This window comes from Talpa europaea (assembly GCF_964194135.1).
Source record: "Talpa europaea genome assembly, chromosome: 4".
In the NCBI taxonomy this organism is placed as follows: Eukaryota; Metazoa; Chordata; class Mammalia; order Eulipotyphla; family Talpidae; genus Talpa; species Talpa europaea.
The window spans coordinates 34,134,922-34,152,782 of record NC_140070.1 but is presented as its reverse complement, the minus strand read 5'-3'; the positions used below and the strand labels follow the sequence as shown (position 1 = coordinate 34,152,782).

General features: G+C 40.9%; 1 protein-coding gene across 2 annotated transcripts in view; it reads left to right on the top strand.

The window, feature by feature from the left end:
- Positions 1–22: 22 nt before the first annotated feature.
- Positions 23–17,861, top strand: part of BAG4 (BAG cochaperone 4) — a gene marked incomplete at both ends in the record, with an annotated part of 32,778 nt that continues 14,939 nt past the window's right edge. For both annotated transcript variants that reach the window (XM_084231385.1, XM_084231384.1), the window contains one exon: positions 23–292. In XM_084231385.1, the coding sequence (XP_084087511.1) occupies positions 23–292 (270 nt within the window). The remainder of the gene's footprint in view (positions 293–17,861) is intronic.

The window sequence follows — 17,861 nt, the reverse complement described above, 5'->3', positions numbered from 1 at the left end:
GCGCTTAGGGGCAGAGGAGCCCATGTCGGCCTTGAGGCGCTCGGGCTACGGCCCCAGCGACGGCCCCTCATACGGCCGCTATTATGGGCCTGGTGGTGGAGATGTGCCGGTGCACCCACCTCCGCCCTTATATTCTACTCGCCCAGAACCTCCCCAGCCGCCCATTTCCTGGCGGGTGCGCGGGGGCGGCCCGGCCGAGACCGCCTGGCCGGGGGAAGGCGGAGGAGGTGATGGTTACTACAGCTCTGGAGGCGCGTGGTCCGAACCGGCCCGAGCTGGAGGAGGCCACCAGGTAAGCTTTTCACCTTCTGCCTCTGGGGGGGTCTCTGACCCCGCCTTGCCGGGGTGGGGGCGGGGGCGGGAGGGCCCTGGGTTTGGTAAACCCCCAGGGTTCGTGATGGATCGGGTTGCAGACTGTATTTGTTTTCCTTATGAGGTATTGAGAGTCCAACAGCGGGATCCTGTTTGGGGGGTGGGGGGGGGTGGTAAATGCTTGTGTTCTCTTTGCTCCTCCTTTTCTGCTTCGACCCTAATAAATATGTTCATTACCATTAAACAAGAAAAAAAACATGTTCCTACGCAGGCTTGCCAGGCTTAGGGGCAGGCTGCGGAATCTCTCGCCTGGGAACGATGTTGGGCTGGAGTGACCCGGCTCTGCCTCCGAGCTCTACCAATTTATCCTGCGTGGCTCGTCAGGCGGGCTCTCCGGGAGAAGGGAGGTGGCTGCACCCCCCACATCACTCAGCAACCCCTCCCGCCCAGAAGGAGCGGGAAGGAGCGGGGGTGATGTGGGCATCTAGCCCTTTGCCCCCTGATGTTTTGTCGGGGATTGGATGTTGGAGAATCAGTATTGGGAAGCACCTTTACGTGGATTCTTTTATTTAATCTTCACGAGGACTGCAACGGAAATGCCATTACATCGTCCAGATTTTACGATTAAAGTACCGTTGGCTCTGAGAGGTTAGCTCACTAGCTCAATATACTAGGACTTAAAATACTTTTTACTCTTGTACGCCTGCCGGAAATAGACTTATGTTTTGTTAGTCCAGTATTCTTCGTAGAGAATTATCCCTTTACGGTGGGGGCACACTTCTCTTTTGGTTCAGGAATGATAGCACCATCCTCATTGGTTGAAAATGTAGTTCTGACATTCTCATACATTTCTGGTAGGAATGTAAGATGGTTCAGTGCTTTGGAAAAGAATTTGGCAGTTCCTCCAAATATTAAGGATAGAGTTAGCATGTTACTCAGCAAGTCAGCTTCTAGGTACATACCCAAGAGATCTGAAAACATATGTCCAAATAAAAAAATTTTACATGTTTGGCTATTCATAATAGCCAAATGGTGGAAATAATCCACTGATGAATGAATAAAATAGAATGTATCCATATAATGAAATTATTTAGCCATGGGAGGAAATGTACTGATAGAGTCTACAGTGTGGATGAATTGTGAAAACACTATGCTATATGAAAGAAGCCAGTCACAAAGGCCACGTATTCATTTATATGAAATATCCAGAAGAGGCAAACCTGCAGAGACAGATTGGTGTTTGCCAGGGCCTGGGGGATTGAGGACCGTGGGAGTGATAGATAAGGGTATGGGATTTCTTTTGGGAGTGATGAAAACGTTCTGGAATTATATAATGATGATGATTGCACAGCTTTGAATATACCAAAAACCACTGAAGTGTACACTTTGAAAGAGTAGGTTTTATGGTATATTAATTATATCTTTAAAAAATTGTATGAGAAAAAACATGATAGTGAGAGGTTAATTGTGGGGAAAAGTTCGTGTTTTCTCTGTCTACATGTGCAATGGTAGGCTATGATCCTTTAATCCCTTGGTAGGGTGATGATATGCTTGATATATAAGTGTTTTCAGGATGAGGATACAGAAATTAAGATTTTAGGGAGTTGTCAGTTATGGTTGGAGTATAGGTATGCACTTGGGGTGAGTGATGGTAATAGAGTAGTTGGAGATAAAGCTGCAATGTGTAATTGGCATCTGTAAACCATTTAGAGTTTGGCTTCTAGGTTGACTCTGAGACCTATGAAGTATAGGCTGGTAATTTCTTTTGCAACAATAGAAAACTAATACAAAAGATATGCATGTTGTCATAGATGTTGCATTTTTTTCCCCTAATGTGTTGCTTGTCATATGTTTTACATTGTATATAATGAATTCTGACAAACTTAAGGGGGAAAAAAGGGTATAAGAACCTATTAAAGCTTTGCTACTTAAAAAGAGTGCTCTATGAACCAGAACCTTCAATGTTGCTTGGAGGCTGTAAACGAAGATTCTTCTGTTTCTTACTTATTGCTATTTATTTCAGAATAGAGTAGTTGGAGATAAAGCTGGAATGTTTCAGAAGTTTATTTGTTTTTGTTTTTTACTGCTGCAATGTAATAAAATCCCCAGGTGATCTATTTGCACATTCATCTTGAGAAGCACTGCTCCATAGATATTGAAATGATGTTGCACTGAATTACAAGGACTTGACTTTATAGTAACATTTAAATATAGCAAGATGGAAATGCACCTCTTCTGTTTTTGTTTTCTTTCCTTATTTAGTTAGCTTTACTTGCAGTACTGTGGTTTGATCTCTGAACTAGCAGCATCTGCATCACCTCGGAGTAATTAGAAATGTTGTATCTCAGGATTTGCCCAAGATCTGCTAAATCAGAATGTGCATTTTAATAAGATCCCTGAGTGATTTAAACATTGCCCCAGAACAAGTCATCCAAGAGAACAGGCTGAGACAGAAGCCTTAGTCTCTTACAGGTAATCTTGGAGGTGACACACCATCACTTCTGCCCTACATTGTTGGTCAGAGATCAATGCTGGCACAAGGTGAAGGTATTCACAGGGGTGTGAATACCAGAAAGGAGAGATCATTGGGAACCATCTTGGAGAATGATTACAATGGGAAGAAATTGGGAGATAAACAATTCAGTTAGGCACCCAGAGTAGTTCAGATGAGAGGTTAAAAGGGCCTGCATTTGAACAATGTCTGAATGTAGACAGGTTTTTTTCACTCTACATTTTATTTTATTTTTTTAAAGATTTATTTATTTATGCATAGAAGAACTAGGGTGTAGGCCAGAGGTGGGAGAAGGTAAGAGGATTTACCAGAGAAAAAGTGGAAAGCAGAACAGGCATATCTACTGAAATACACTGCGGAGGGGAGCAGTGGGTGCGACACGAGATGTCTGCTTCACCTTCACCATCTGGGTCTGCTCCCTGGCCTGGGATCAAACTTAAGTCACAGTGGCTAACAATAGCTTGATAGTGCTGGGTCTTTAACCCCTGCGTCACAAGGAGGCCCCCTCACTCTACATTTTATTATAAAAATTTCATACAGAAATGCTAAAAGAACTGTACAGTGAACATTCATATACCTACCACCGAGATTTTGTAATTATCAGTCATTACATTTGCTTTATCACATCTTATTTTCAAAATAAGTTGCATAAGCTTGAAAGACATTTTCAAAGGTATACACCATATGGAAGTGAGGAATGCAAGATCTAAAGAAGATGATTCTAAGGTTTTATTATTTTACATACACAGGGATGAAACAGAGGTGGAATAGGTTTTTATAGGAAGATAGAGTTTACTTTTGTACCAAAAGAACTAATGATTGCTTGATAGAGGAACTTAAAAAATACAAAAACTTTGGCAGTGGTTCATGTACTGCCTTTATTTCATTTCTGTTGGAAGCTAGTTAGTCACGGTTGTTATTATGTGCCAAGCTCTGGATAGGTTGTGTAAGATTGATTAGAGAGATTTGTCGTTTCCCCTTTTGTTTTGTTTTTACGTTGAATTTTAAAGTCTTTGTGATATTTAGGAGTTTTTGAGGGTGGAAACAAAACACCAGATGTGGGCTCAGGAGGAAGGTGGGGGTTCAAGATGGTGATTTGAGAGTCATCAAATACAAGCAAAACTGAATCACCAAAGTGGGTAATGTGACCGGGGAGATCTTTGAGAGACAAGAATAGGTGACAGAGAACGGGGATCCAAAAGAAGACAATGAAGGATAATACTGGGAAAGACATAGCAGAAACAGGAAATGCATGCAATGCAAACCAAGCAAGGACACAGTTACTTTGCATGTAACGTAAGAAAATTGAAAAGAAGCGGTTGGATTTGACAATGAAAAAGATATTGCTTGAGTCTCCCTGGTGGCGCAGGGGGTTAAGCACCGCACTATGAAGCAATCCACAGCCTCTGCAGCACGAATTCGATCCCTGGCCAGCCAGGGAGAAACCCACATGGCGAGGCAGACCTTTCCTGTCTTGCCTGCTGCTCCCCTCAACAGTATATTTCAGTCAGTCCGCCTGTTCTGTTCTGCACTTTGTCTCATGTGGATCCTCTCACCCCCCGCATCTCTGGCCTGTACCCCAGCTCTTGTATGCATAAATAAATAAATCTTAAAAAAAAAAGATTGCTTATTTTAGTGGTGGAAGTAAAATAGTATAGAAGTCATGAATGGGAGTTTTGAATGAGAAGACAACTAGTGTAAACTGTACTTTTAGAAGTTTTTTAGTAGATGAGAAGTGGTCACTTGACTGGGAACCAGGATTGAGGGAAGAAATTTTAGGGTTAGGTGCCTTGAGTGTAAGCAGAGGAGAATAAGCTAGTAGATTTAGAAAAAGGATGGAACATGCCTTAGGGAGAAGGAGGGGGTTATTAAGTGGTGAAGAAGAGTTGAGAAACCTTTTCTAAGTTGGTGAGGGACAAAGTAAGCTTGGAGTTGAAGGAGAGGAGCATTGACATGGTTTTTAGCTCTTAGCATCCTTCCTTAAAGTAGAATAGGTCACTAAGAGTAAAGGAAGTGAGATGGGACACATTGGGAACTTGATATCTTAGTGTTTGCCACAGCTACTGGGGGAAAGGGAAGAATAGTAGAGAAGCATGGAAGAGATCCACATGCTCTAGAAATAAAACTGTGATGATGGTCAATACAGGAGCATAAAGTGATTTGTTAGTGATTTTGGAGTATATGGCTGTACACATTTATGTGCCTTTCTAAATTTTTTTAAATAAATCTTTTTAAAAAAAAAGATGAATTTTTGTAAATGGAGCTTAGTACTGGCAGTATTCAGGTTCCTCTACTGTTAAATTTGTTTGGGTTGGGCTTATATTTTGGGAGGTATGTTGGAATGTCACTTTGTAAGCTTAACCATATACCCATATACTTGTTGTGAAACAAGTTAGTACTGAGATAAATGTAAAAGAAATTGACTCCAGCCTTCTTCTGAGATTTGTATAGGTCCTTCTCAAAAGAGAAGAAAGTAAATAAATATATTACCTGCTTGCATAATTTCAGTCAGATTTTCCTTGTCACAGAACTTTAATTTACATTGTTACCACCTGTGAGAACCTTTTATCATCGTCTCATTTCAGTCAACAAATAAAAAGTTTGGAAAGAGTTAGGCATGTGATAAAGTTGGCAGCTTGGTTTATAGAACAGAGTTCAGGTTTAGCCAGCTTTCTGTGTAACCAAGTGTTCTCTCAAAAATTGGTGTCATGATAGGGAGGCTGTGAGCAGCAGACTGTCATTATTGCAGATATTTTTTGATTTGTCTCATTTTGTCCAAAAGGGAGGGTGGGTAAGAAGCAAAGACAAAATTTTTAAAAAAGATTTGTTTATTTACGCATACAAGAACTGGAGTGTAAGCCAGAGGTGCGGTGTAGCCGGTGACAATGATTCACCAGAGAGAGTAGAGAGCAGAACAGGCAGATCTACTGAAATACACTGCTGAGGGGAGCAGTGAGCTAGACAGGAGAGGTCTGCTGCACCATGTGGGTTAGCTCCCTAGCTGGCTGGGAATCAAACTAGTGCTGCGTGCCTGGTGACAACTTGACAGCACTGTGTCTTTAACCCTTGCACCACCAGGGAGCCCCGCAAAGACAAACTTTTATTGACATAATAAAGTTAATATAATTTACCGCTCCAAGTACTTTTTTCATTTAAAAATAATGGTATCTTTACATAGTATAAATTTTACCTTTTTAAAGGCATAGTTCTATGAGTTTTGACAAATGTGTATAGTCATGTAACCACAAACACGGTCAAGACATAGATAGTAATCCATCTCTAAGGGAAGAAAAAGACTTTTAGGATGAGGTGTGAAAGACAATTTTCATATACCTCTAAACTCCATTAAAATCGCAGAAAGATGTTTTGTTTCTCATTTTTTTTTTTATAGAGGCATGTTTTGTTTATTTATTTATTTTATTTGTTTGTTTATACATGCACTGGGTACAGTCAGAAGCGTGGGAAGGTGAGAGAATTCACCAGCGCCAGAGCGGGGAGCAGAGCAGGCAGAAGGACTGAAGGACACTGCTGAGGGGAGCAGCGGGCGGCAGGAGAGGTCTGCGCGCCATGTGGGACCCTCCTCCGGTGGCCGGGGATCGAACCGGCGCCGCAGAGGCCGTGGGCAGCTTTGCAACCCAGCACTCAACCGCTGCGCCACTGGGGAGGCCCTCTCATTTGTTTTTTTAAGTGTCCTTATGGGTCCACTTGAATGACTTGTGTATATGTATATATACACATGTATGAGTTCAAATTTTTTAAAAAATATTTATTTATTTATACAAGCACTGGGTACAGTCAGAAGCGCGGGAGGGTGAGAGAATTCACCAGAGCCAGAGCAGGGAACAGAACAGCCAGACTGAGAAAATAGACTGCTGAGGGGAGCAGCAGGCAAGACAGGAGAGGCTGTCACGCCATGTGGGACCCTCACCAGGCGGCCGGGTATCGAACCGGCGCTGCAGAGGCTGCGGGCAGCTTCACAGCCCAGCGCTCAACCGCTGCGCCGCCATTTATTTATTTGTTTGTTTGTTTGTTTGTTTGTTTATTTATTTACATTTAAAAAGAACAGGTTTATTAGGAAATAGAGAAAGAAAAAGAGAGGCACCTGCATAGTCAGAAGAGCTGCAGCTGGCTTTGCAAAGGGAAAAGGTTTGTGAAAAGAAACTGAGTTCAGCATTTTAAATGTGTTTCAATCAGTTGCAGTCATTCTTTGAATTGCTTAAATGATCCCAGCGGGAGCCCCTTCTTGGTTTCTGAGTCCTTTTTACATGACTCAATGATTTTTGGCAGCTTTTTTGATTTCTGGTACAAGATGTGCCAGGCTTATAGTGTGTGTATTTGTTCCAGACGTAATCACCATTCCTTTAAGAAACCTTGATAGAGAATTATATCTATAAATTGTATAAGTCAGGATCCATGCTAATCTTTTAAAAGAGAAAATCTGGTTTAGGAATTAGTTAAATGGGTATTGCAATTTGAAAGAAAAAAAAAAGGAAAATGGAAGTAACACAGAAGTTAGTAATCTCAGGAAAACAGCTATAACTCCTGGGGCTGGGGAATAAAGAGACAAGTTTGGGATTATTAGAACCTGAAAACTTGGAAAGATGGCCTGGAGAGCTGGAAACCAGGAGGGGGCACTGCCTAGCTGTTGCTGGTACCTTGAAGTGGGGGTTGGGAAAACTGAGATAACCTGGTGACTGCTAGTGACTGACTTCTGTCTTCAAGTTCCTCACTGCTAGGCTGACACTGACAGAAACAGCAAGCAGACAAACAGGACGGAGCTAGTCTATTATTCAAACCTCTAACCTAGTATCCCATTGGCAGAACCAAATAGAAAGCCAGCCAGCAAAGGAAAAATGTTTGCAGACTTACAATCCCTGCATCACAGAGCCAATTATAACTCAGTGTTTGGAGCCAAGGTGAAGTAACTTAACTGACATAAGTTACAGTTGGGTGCTAATTGTAGCGATGGCTGTCCATGTTGTCTAGACTTTTCCAACAAGCTGTTATAAAATAAGTATATTTAAATAGATTTAAAAACAATAAATAAAAGGAACAATTAATTTAAGTCTCTGGTGATGGTTTCAAGGAATATAGCAGATGAAACTTTTTTTTTCCCCAGAAAATCTACTCAAGCTCAGAATAGTGGAAGTCCGGGATATTTGAGTGGAGATCAGTGAGACAGAAATCCATTCCAGAATAGTGTAGCCAAGAAAACAGGACTCTTCCTCCAGCTCCCAGTCAAAGGGTTAGCATTCTGGGAGAGATAGCACATCAACATTAATCATTTTGCCTCCAGCAACTGTTTCTAAGCTTGGGACTTGAGGCCTAGTAGTGGTGATTCCCTTCCTCTGTCTAGTGCCACTTGTGTGGGGTGAAGGCATTACCTTAAGCAGAGCACTGCTGAGAATACTGGGGCCCTTATCCAACTTGTAAGGTAAGCTGAGAAAGTGAAGGTACTGCCCTTTCCCCCAAGTCCTCAGCTCCTAAAGCAGGACTGTCTTTCACAGTACCCCATCATGATCCCCATCCCAGCTGCTGAGTATAGTTCAGGCATTTCATATGGTGGCAGAAACAGATTGTAAAACAGGTAGCTTCTTATTTTTCCCCAAAAGAACTGATTTTATTTGCAATAGTTAGGAGAAAATGAAGCCTAAGGATGCTTTTAAAAACTGGAGGTTCTTGTGAAAGACAGTTGAGAGGAAATTAGTAGATTCATTGGTGATATGACTAAACTTAGGCTGCCTTGCTTGTGGAGAGACCCAAGGAAAGAGATAGCTGGAAGAAGCCAGTTGGGGTCAGAACAAATCTCAAAAACTGATTTTGGGAAGTTCCATTCTAAGAAGCCTGAATTTAATTAGATCACTTGTTTGTGGAACAATTTATGGCCCAGGACCTTGTTGGAAACAGTAAAAAAAAAAAAAAAAAAGGAAGAAAGAGGTAAAAAAGATGAATATGATGGGCTTTCCTTGTGGAGCAAGAGGTAAAGTGTCAGCAGTATGAAGCTATCTGCCGCCACTGCAACACAAGTTCGATTTTCGGGCAGGGAGCTACCCACATGGCGCAGCAGATCTCTCCTGTCTTTCCCGCTGTTCCCCTCAGCAGTGTATTTCAGTCACTCCACCTGTTCTGTTCCCCACTCTTTGAATCCTCTCACCCCCTGCACCTCTGGCCTTTACCCCAGTTCTTGTGTACGTAGATAAATGAATCTTTAAAAAAGAGATGACTGGGCCTCCCCGGTGGCGCAGCGGTTGAGCGCTGGGTTGCGAAGCTGACCGCGGCCTCTGCGGCACCGGTTCGATCCCCGGCTGCTCCCCGGCCACCAGAGGAGGGTCCCGCATGGCGCGCAGACCTCTCCTGCCGCCCGCTGCTCCCCTCAGCAGTGTACTTCGGTCCTTCTGCCTGCTCTGCTCCCCGCTCTGGCTTTCACTCTCCCGCGCTTCTGACTGTACCCAGTGCATGTATAAAAACAAACAAACAAGTAAATAAATAAATAAAAACATGCCTCTATATAAAAAAAAAATAAATAAAAAAGAGATGACTATGGCACAATGAATTAAAAAAAGTGATATGGCAGGTGTAAATCTAACGATCAGTAATAGCATTAAATGTGAATGGTTTAAACATTCCAAAGTCAGATTGTTAGTCAGCCAGATTAAAAACACTAGAAACATCTTTTGTCTTAATATTTGTCTATGATCCTAGTTCCTGACACAGGACTCCTGAATCCCTAGGAATTTACTGGGGATAGGAATGTCTTTTGTTCTAATAAGGCAATTCTAGGTGGCCTCCTGCATAGTGCCTGGATAGGGGCTGTTGCCAGAAGACTAAGACTTGATTAGAAGTTTGGCATTTTCACCTCCACCCCCTCATTCTTCCCATAGGAGGGGGACTGGAAATGCAGTTAATTATTGATCATGCCTATGTGAAGAAACATCCATAAAAATCCCAATTGTATGGAGTTTGGAAAGTTTCCAGGTTGGTGAACACATACACATACTAGGAGGGTGACACACCCTAATTCCACGGGGACAGAAATTCCTGCACTTGGGACCCTCCTGGACCTTGACCTAGGTATCTCTTAACTGGCTATTTATCTGTATTCTTATCCATAGCATTGATAAACTGTGAATGTGTTTCCCTGATTTCTATGAGCGGTTTGAGCAAATAATCAAATCTGAGGGGGAGGAGATAATGAGACCTTTCACTATGTAGTTGTGGGTAACCTGGGGAGTTGAAATTGGCCTCTGAAGTGGGGGGCAGTCTTTTGGGACTAAGCCCTTAACCTGTGGAATCTGACACTTTCTCCATTTAGAGGGTGTCAGAATTGATTTAAAATGTAGGACACCTGGCTGTTGTTGCAGAATTGGTTGATGTGGGGAAGAAAGCTCACACATCTGGGGTCAGAAGTGTTGTGAGTGTGCTAGCAGTGTAAAAGTAAATGAGAAACACCAGGTGAAGCATGTTTTTCCTCTCAGCTATGTCCTTTAGATGTAAAGTCAAATTACTTGAAAATAAAAGAATGGGATAAGTAATTGTAGGGGGCAGGACTGGACGACAGTGCAGGTTTTCTGATCCCATGCAGACCGGGTAAAGGAGGAGTCAGAGTCCTCAGTAGTTTTGCAGGTTTTTTATTTGGGTTCACCAGGCATATGGCAGGCAGGGGTGCTGGCTGGGGGGCTGGGAGGCCCAGCAAGTCTTCACTCTATCTGGGCTCTCTAGCGTTCGTTCTGCTGCTTCTCGGCTTCTCTTTCGGCTTCGGCTTCGGCTTCGGCTTCGGCTTCGGCTTCGGCTTCGGCTTCGGCTTCGGCTTCGGCTTCGGCTTCGGCTTCGGCTTCGGCTTCGGCTTCTACTGCTGCTGCTGCTGCTGCTGATGCTGCTGGCGTCCCCCGTGACGCCGCCCTTAAAAGCACAGTCTTAGCTCAGCTGAATCCCATCTACCTATGCCCACACCCTATTCCAGGTGCCCGCCATCAGGCATGCATTCAGGACAAGGATCCATCATCTATCCTGATGGCGGAAGGGCAGAAAAGCCTGACATTTTCTTTACCCTACAGTAATATCATACAAATAGCAACTAAAAGAAAACTAGAGTATACAGTCAGATAAAATAAACTTTAAGGCAAAAGTGTTTAAAACAAAACATTACTTGGGACAAAGAGGGACATGATAAAAAGGGTCAGTCCATGGGGAAGGTATAATAATTATAAATATATATGTCTCTAATAACAAGGATAAAACTTACATATATGAAGGGGACATAGAAGATTTAATAATAAACTTTAGTATCCACTTTCAATAATGGGTAGAACTGCACAAGATCATAAGGAAACAGAGGATATGAACAGCATTATAAACAACTAGAGCTAATAGACATCTATAGAACATTTCACCCAATAACAGAATATACATTTCTCTTAGGTACACAGGGAATATTCTCCGAGATAAACCATATGCTAGTCATAAAACAAATTTCAACAAATATAAAAGAATAAAAATGATACAGATTATATTCGCAAACTATAATGCAATGAAATTAGAAGTTAGTAGCAAAAAAATTTGGGAAATTCTCAAATATGTGGGAGTTAAATAAAACACTCAAACAACCAGCAGGTTGGAGGAGAAATCAAAAGGAAATTAAAAAAATACTTTGAGATCAGTGAAAACAAAGACACAACCTACTAAAGCTTATGAGATGCAACTACTAAAGTAGTCTTTTCATTACAGCTGTAAATGCCTATATTGAAAAGAATTATCTGTTCAACAGCCTAAGCTTTCATCTTAAGATACTGGAAAAAGAGGAGCAAACTAAACCTAAAGCAAGCAGAAAGAAGGAAATCATAAATTCCAGAGTGGAAAGCTTCTTTGAGAAGATCAAGAAAATTGACAAATCTTTAGTTAGAAGAAAGGAGACTCTCTAAAATCAAACTTACTAGAAGCAGAAATGAAAGACAGGGCATTACTACTGATCTTAGAGAACTAAAAAGGTCAATAATGGAATACTATGAATTATTGTATGTCAATAAATTAGGTAATTTATTTTTTAAAAAAGATTTATTTATTTATACAAGCACTGGGTATAGTCAGAAGCACGGGAGGGTGAGAGAATTCACCGGAGCGGGGAGCAGAACAGGCAGGAAGGACCGAAGTACACTGCTGAGGGGAGCAGTGGGCACGGCAGGAGAGGTCTGCGCACCATGTGGGACCCTTGCCCAGCAGCTGGGGATTGAACCAGCGCTGCAGAGGCTGCGGGCAGCTTCGCAGCCCAGTGCTCAACTGCTGCGCCAGCAACGGATGCCCAATTAGGTAATTTAGATAAAATGAACAAATTTCTAGAAAGATACAAATTATCCAGAGTAACTCAAGAAGAAATAGAAAATCTAAATATACCTATAATATGCAAAGTGATTGAATTGGTAATAAAAAGTAAAACTTCCACAAAGAAAGTCCAAACCTAGACGAACTAGTGAACACATTAATGACTTTTACCAAACATATAAAGAATTGATACCAATTATTCACACTCTTCTAATAAACAGAAGAACACTTCTAAATTTATTCCATGAAACATTTCCTTGATACCAAAACCAGAGAAAGACATCACAAGGAGAAAACTACAGACTAATATCTTTTTTTTTCAAGATTTATTTATTTATACAAGAACTGGGGTACAGACCAGAGTGCAGGAGGGTGAGAGGATTCACCAGAGACAGAGCGTGGAGCACAACAGGCAGACAGACCGAAATACACTGCTGAGGGGAGCAGCAGGTGCGACAGGAGAGGTCTGCCACTCCATGTGGGTATCTTCCTGGCCGGCCGGTAATCGAACCCGTGCTGCAGAGGCTGCGGGCAGCTTCACAGCGTGGTGGTGCTCAACCCGCTGTGCCATGGGGGGAGGCCCTACAGACTAATATCTTTTATGAAAAAAAAAAAAAACCAAAATATATTAGCAAACTAAATCCAGCAACTTTTAAGAACTACATGTCTTGACCAAGTAAGTTTTATCACAGAACGCAGGGTTTAACACCTGAAAATCAGTTAATATAATATCATATCAGGGGCCTTCATGGTGGCCTAGGGATTAAAGCTCAGTGCAACCTGGCAAAGGCCAACCACTACAGCCTGAGTTTGATCCCTGGCCAGGGAACTAACCCACATGGTGCAGCAGACCTCTCCTGTCTTGCCCACTGCTCCCCTTGTAGATCTGCCTGTTTTGCTCCCCACTCTGTCTCTGGTGAATCCTCCCCCCAACCTCTGACCTATACCCCATTTCTTCTAAGCAAAAATAGATAAAATCTTAATATATATATAATAACATCAGTTGAATAAAAACAAAGCCCTTGTGATTATCTCAGTAGATGTAAAAAAGTATTTGACAAAATCCAATACCCTTTCATGATAAAAACACTCAAGGAATTTTCCTCAACCCACAATAAACTTCAGGAATAAGACAAAGTTATCTCTTCTTGCCACTTGTATTCATTGTTGTATTGAAGGTTCAAGCTAGGCAAGAAAAAGAAAAAGACATATTTAACCTTTATGTCTAAATGGAATAGAATTGTACGGAAATAAGCCCATGTGTCAGTGGTCAATTGATTTTCGAGAAGGATGACAAGAATAGTTTATTGCACAATATACGGTGCTGCCAGTTGGGTAGCTATATACAAAAAAATATCTTGGACTCTCACACTATATGAAAATTAAGAATGGGTCATAGACCTAACTTTTAAGAGCTAAAACTATAAGATTCTTAGAAGAAACCATTAGGGTTAAAGCTTCCTTACTTTGCATTTGGCAATTTTTTTTTTAAAGATTTATTTATTTATGCATACAAGAGCTGGGGCACAGTCCAGAGATGCAGGGGGTGGTGGGGTGGTGAGGATTCACCAGAGACCTGGGGGGGAGTGGGGGGGATGTTGGGGGGTGGAACAGAGCAGGCAGACTGACCGAAGTACACTGCTGAGGGGAGCAGCTTGCAAGTCAGGAGAGGTCTGCTGCGCCATGTGGTTTCTCCCTGGCCCGTTGGGGATTGAATTTGAGCTGCAGAGGCTGCAGACCACTTCGCAGTGTGGTGCTTAATCCCTTGCACCACCAGGGAGGCCCTGGCAATGGTTTTTTTTTTTTTTTTTTAAGAGGCATGCTTTATTTATTTATTTATTTATTTTATTTGTTTGTTTGTTTTGTTTATACATGCATTGGGTACAGTCAGAAGCGTGGGAGGGTGAGAGAATTCACCAGAGCCAGAGCGGGGAGCAGAGCAGGCAGAAGGACCGAAGCACACTGCTGAGGGGAGCAGCGGGCGGCAGGAGAGGTCTGCGCGCCATGTGGGACCCTCCTCCGGTGGCCAGGGAGCAGCCGGGGATCGAACCGGCGCCGCAGAGGCTGCGGGCAGCTTCGCAACCCAGCGCTCAACCGCTGCGCCACCGGGGAGGCCCTGGCAATGGTTTTTTAAGACGAAATTACAACCACCACAAAAAAAAAATTACTATATTAGGCTTCATCAAAATTAAGAATTTTTGTAGTTCAAAGGACATTGTCCACAAAGTGAAAAGGAGAAAATGTTTGCAAGTCATATGCAGGCATATTTGGAGCTGTTTTGGGTCCGTTCCAGATTACCACAGTAAAGCAAACATTGCATTGAGGCAAGTCTCATGAACTTTTTTGCTTCTTAGTGCATATAAAAATTATGTTTACATTATATTGAAGTCTATTAAGTATGCAGTAGCATTATGTCTAAAGAAATATATATAAATACCTTAATTAAATGTGACACACAGTAAGTGATCACATACTCCAAAAAAAAAAAAATGGCAGTGGTAGACTTGCTCAACAGGGTTGCCACAACTTGTGAAAAAAAATGCAGTATCTGCCAAGCACAACAAAGCACAGTAAAACTACTTGAAAAAGTATTTGTATGTAAAATACGTAAAGAACTCTTAAAGCTCAGCATTAAAAAATGAAATAACCCAATTTTACAATGGACAAAGCATCTCAGTAGACAGTTCTGTAAAGAAGGTATACAAGGCCTTCCTGGTGGCGCAGGGGGTTAAGCACTGCACTGTGAAGCAACTCACAGCCTCTGCAGCACGAGTTTGATTCCCAGCTGGCCAGGGAGAAACCCACATGGTGAGGCAGACCTCTCCTGTCTTGCCCACTGCTCCCCTCAGCAGTGTACCTGTTCTGTTCTGCCTGTTCTGTTCCCCACTCTGTCTCTGGTGGATCCTCTCACCTCCTGCATCTTCTGGCCTGTGCCCCAGCTCTTGTATGTATACATAAATAAATCTTTAAGAAAGTATACAAATAGCCAATGGGCACATGAAAAAATGCTCAACATAATTAACCATAAGGGAACTGCCAATCAAAAACCACATTACTTTAATGCAATAGGATGACTATAAAACAAATGATGGAAAAATCAATTATTGGTGAGTTTGTAAAGAAATTGAAGCCTTCATACATTGCTGATGGAAATGTGAAATGGTGCAACTACTTTGGAAACAGTTTACCACTTCCTCACATATGATAAGTTATTATATCTGTTTCTGTCCCATTTAAGAAATATATATATTTTTTTAGAATAGTTGGTATTCTACCAGTGTATACCCAAGATAACTGAAAACATGTTCACATAAAAATTATTCATGAATGTTTATACCAGCATTATTCATGAATAGTCAAAAGGCAGCAACAATCCAAATGTCCATGAACTGATGAATGTCTAAGCAACTATGGTATTTTCATACAATAGAATATTATTTGGCCACAAAGGAGTGAAGTACTGATACATACTACAACATAGTTGAAGCACAAAAACATGCTAAGTGAAAGAAGCAAGATATTATATATGATTATATTTATATGAAATATCCAAAATAGACAAATCTGTAAAGACAAAGTAGATAAGTGGTAGTGTAGAGGGAATGGGGAGATAGGGTATAGCTGAAAGACACAGTATTTCTTTTTGTGGTTTTGATAATGTTCTAAAATTGATTGTAGCGATGATTACACGTATCTGTGAATATGCTGAAAAACAACTGAATTGTATACTTTAAAAGGGCAAGTTAATATGGTATTGAGTTACCTCAATAAAACTGTTGGAAAACATGATAATGACAGTTACGATAACAGTTAACTATGGGTGAAGTTTAGGTTTCTTGTATAAACAGTCAAAATCATGTGATTTATGAGTTATTTGAAATCTTTTTTCTTTATGATGATGTTACCAATTTGGTATTTAGTTATTGCATTAGTTGGCTTTGTTAAAAAGTCAACTTTTTAAAGTTGACTATAGTTAAAAAAAAAAACAAACCCTATAGTTTAAAAAAAAAAATCCATGATTTCAGTGACTTGCAACAAGAAACTTTTATTTCTTGTTCTTGTTCCATGAATCTGCCAAAGTATGGCTCTTCCGGTTTCAGGTTGGGTTTGTATCTGTCCATGTATTTTCTTGTTGCAGGAATCAAAGCTCCTGTTGGGGATACACTGGTCTCATGGTGAAGAGCATATGAGCAAAAGAGTTGTTAGAATTTTCTTTTTCTAAAGGTTTATGTATGCATATAAGAACTGGGGTACAGGCCAGAGGCGCGGGGCATGAGAGGGTTCATCAGAGACAGAGTGGGAAACAGAACAGGCAGATCTATTGAAATACACTGCTTAGGGGAACAGCGGGAGAGACAAGAGAGGTCTGCTGCGCCATTTGTGTTAGCTTCCTGGCCGGGGATTGAACTCATACAGCAGTGGCTGCTAATAGCTTGATAGTGCTGAAACTTAATCCCTTGTGCCACCAGGGAGGCCAAGAATTTACTTTGCCTTCTAACCCTTTGTTTGGGACTGGATCACTGTCACTTTTACCCATATTTGTTAGTTTTGCATAATGGTTAAATTACAATTTTTAAATGTGTGAGTTTATTCTTATACCTTCACTTCAAATCTGCCATACAAGAGTCTTTTTCATCTTTCCCCATTCAGTATATTCTTTTCTATGTGAAAATACTGGTTCCCTATAACAGTAGTCTATTTCTTCAGTTATACACACAAAAATTTAAAAAATTAAAGCACTAATAGTAATACTAATACTAATAGCAATACTAATAGCAATACTAATTTTATGTAAAGTTTAATATTTCTTCTTTTACCTTTAGAATATATACCACTAAGGTGAATTCAGAAAACTGTTGAGTTACTTGAATTTTTTGTGTGTTTTTAATTGTCAATGTGTTAGTTTTTTTTTTTAAAGATTTATTCATTCATTCATTCATTTATTTATACAAGCACTGGGTACAGTCAGAAGCACGGGAAGGTAAGAGAATTCACCAGAGCCAGAGCAGGGAACAGAACAGTCAGACTGAGGAAGTACACTGCTGAGGGGAGCAGTGGGCCTGTCAAGAGAGGTCTGTGCGCCATGTGGGACCCTCGCTGGCGACTGGGGATCAAACTGGTGCTGTGGAGGCTGCAGGCAGCTTCACAGCCCAGCACTCAACTGCTGCGCCACTGGGGAGGCCCAGGTTTTTTTTTTTTTTTTTTTTTTTTTTAAGTTAAAATGCAATTTAAATTCATAGATATTTCCAAATCAAATTAAAGACTATAAGATTTTAAATTTATTAGTTTTATCTCAAATCACTGTGGAAATACTGATTTCCAGTGCCACCAAAATAATAATTCATTTGCAACTGTAATACCCTCATAACAGCATCAAAATAACAATTCCAACAATGTTGGTAATTACTAATATAAATATTGAAAAAAATTCAAGTTTTTTGTTTTGGTCTAGAGTGTATTCCAGTAATGATCTCAAATAACTGTGCTTTATATTTACATGAAAGTTTCTCTTTGTGAGGTTTTGTCAATTCATTTCTCAGAGTTTTTGCTTTGTTCTGCTTTCTTTTAGAGATTTAAAAAGATTTCATTATCTTTTATAATTATATAAATTATTTACAATTGTTCTAAGTTACATATACAAAAAAGGGTAGATTTAAGGGAAGTCTGCTTGTACTCTGCCCACAGTTTTGTAACTTTTTAAAAAAAGATTTATTTTTATTTA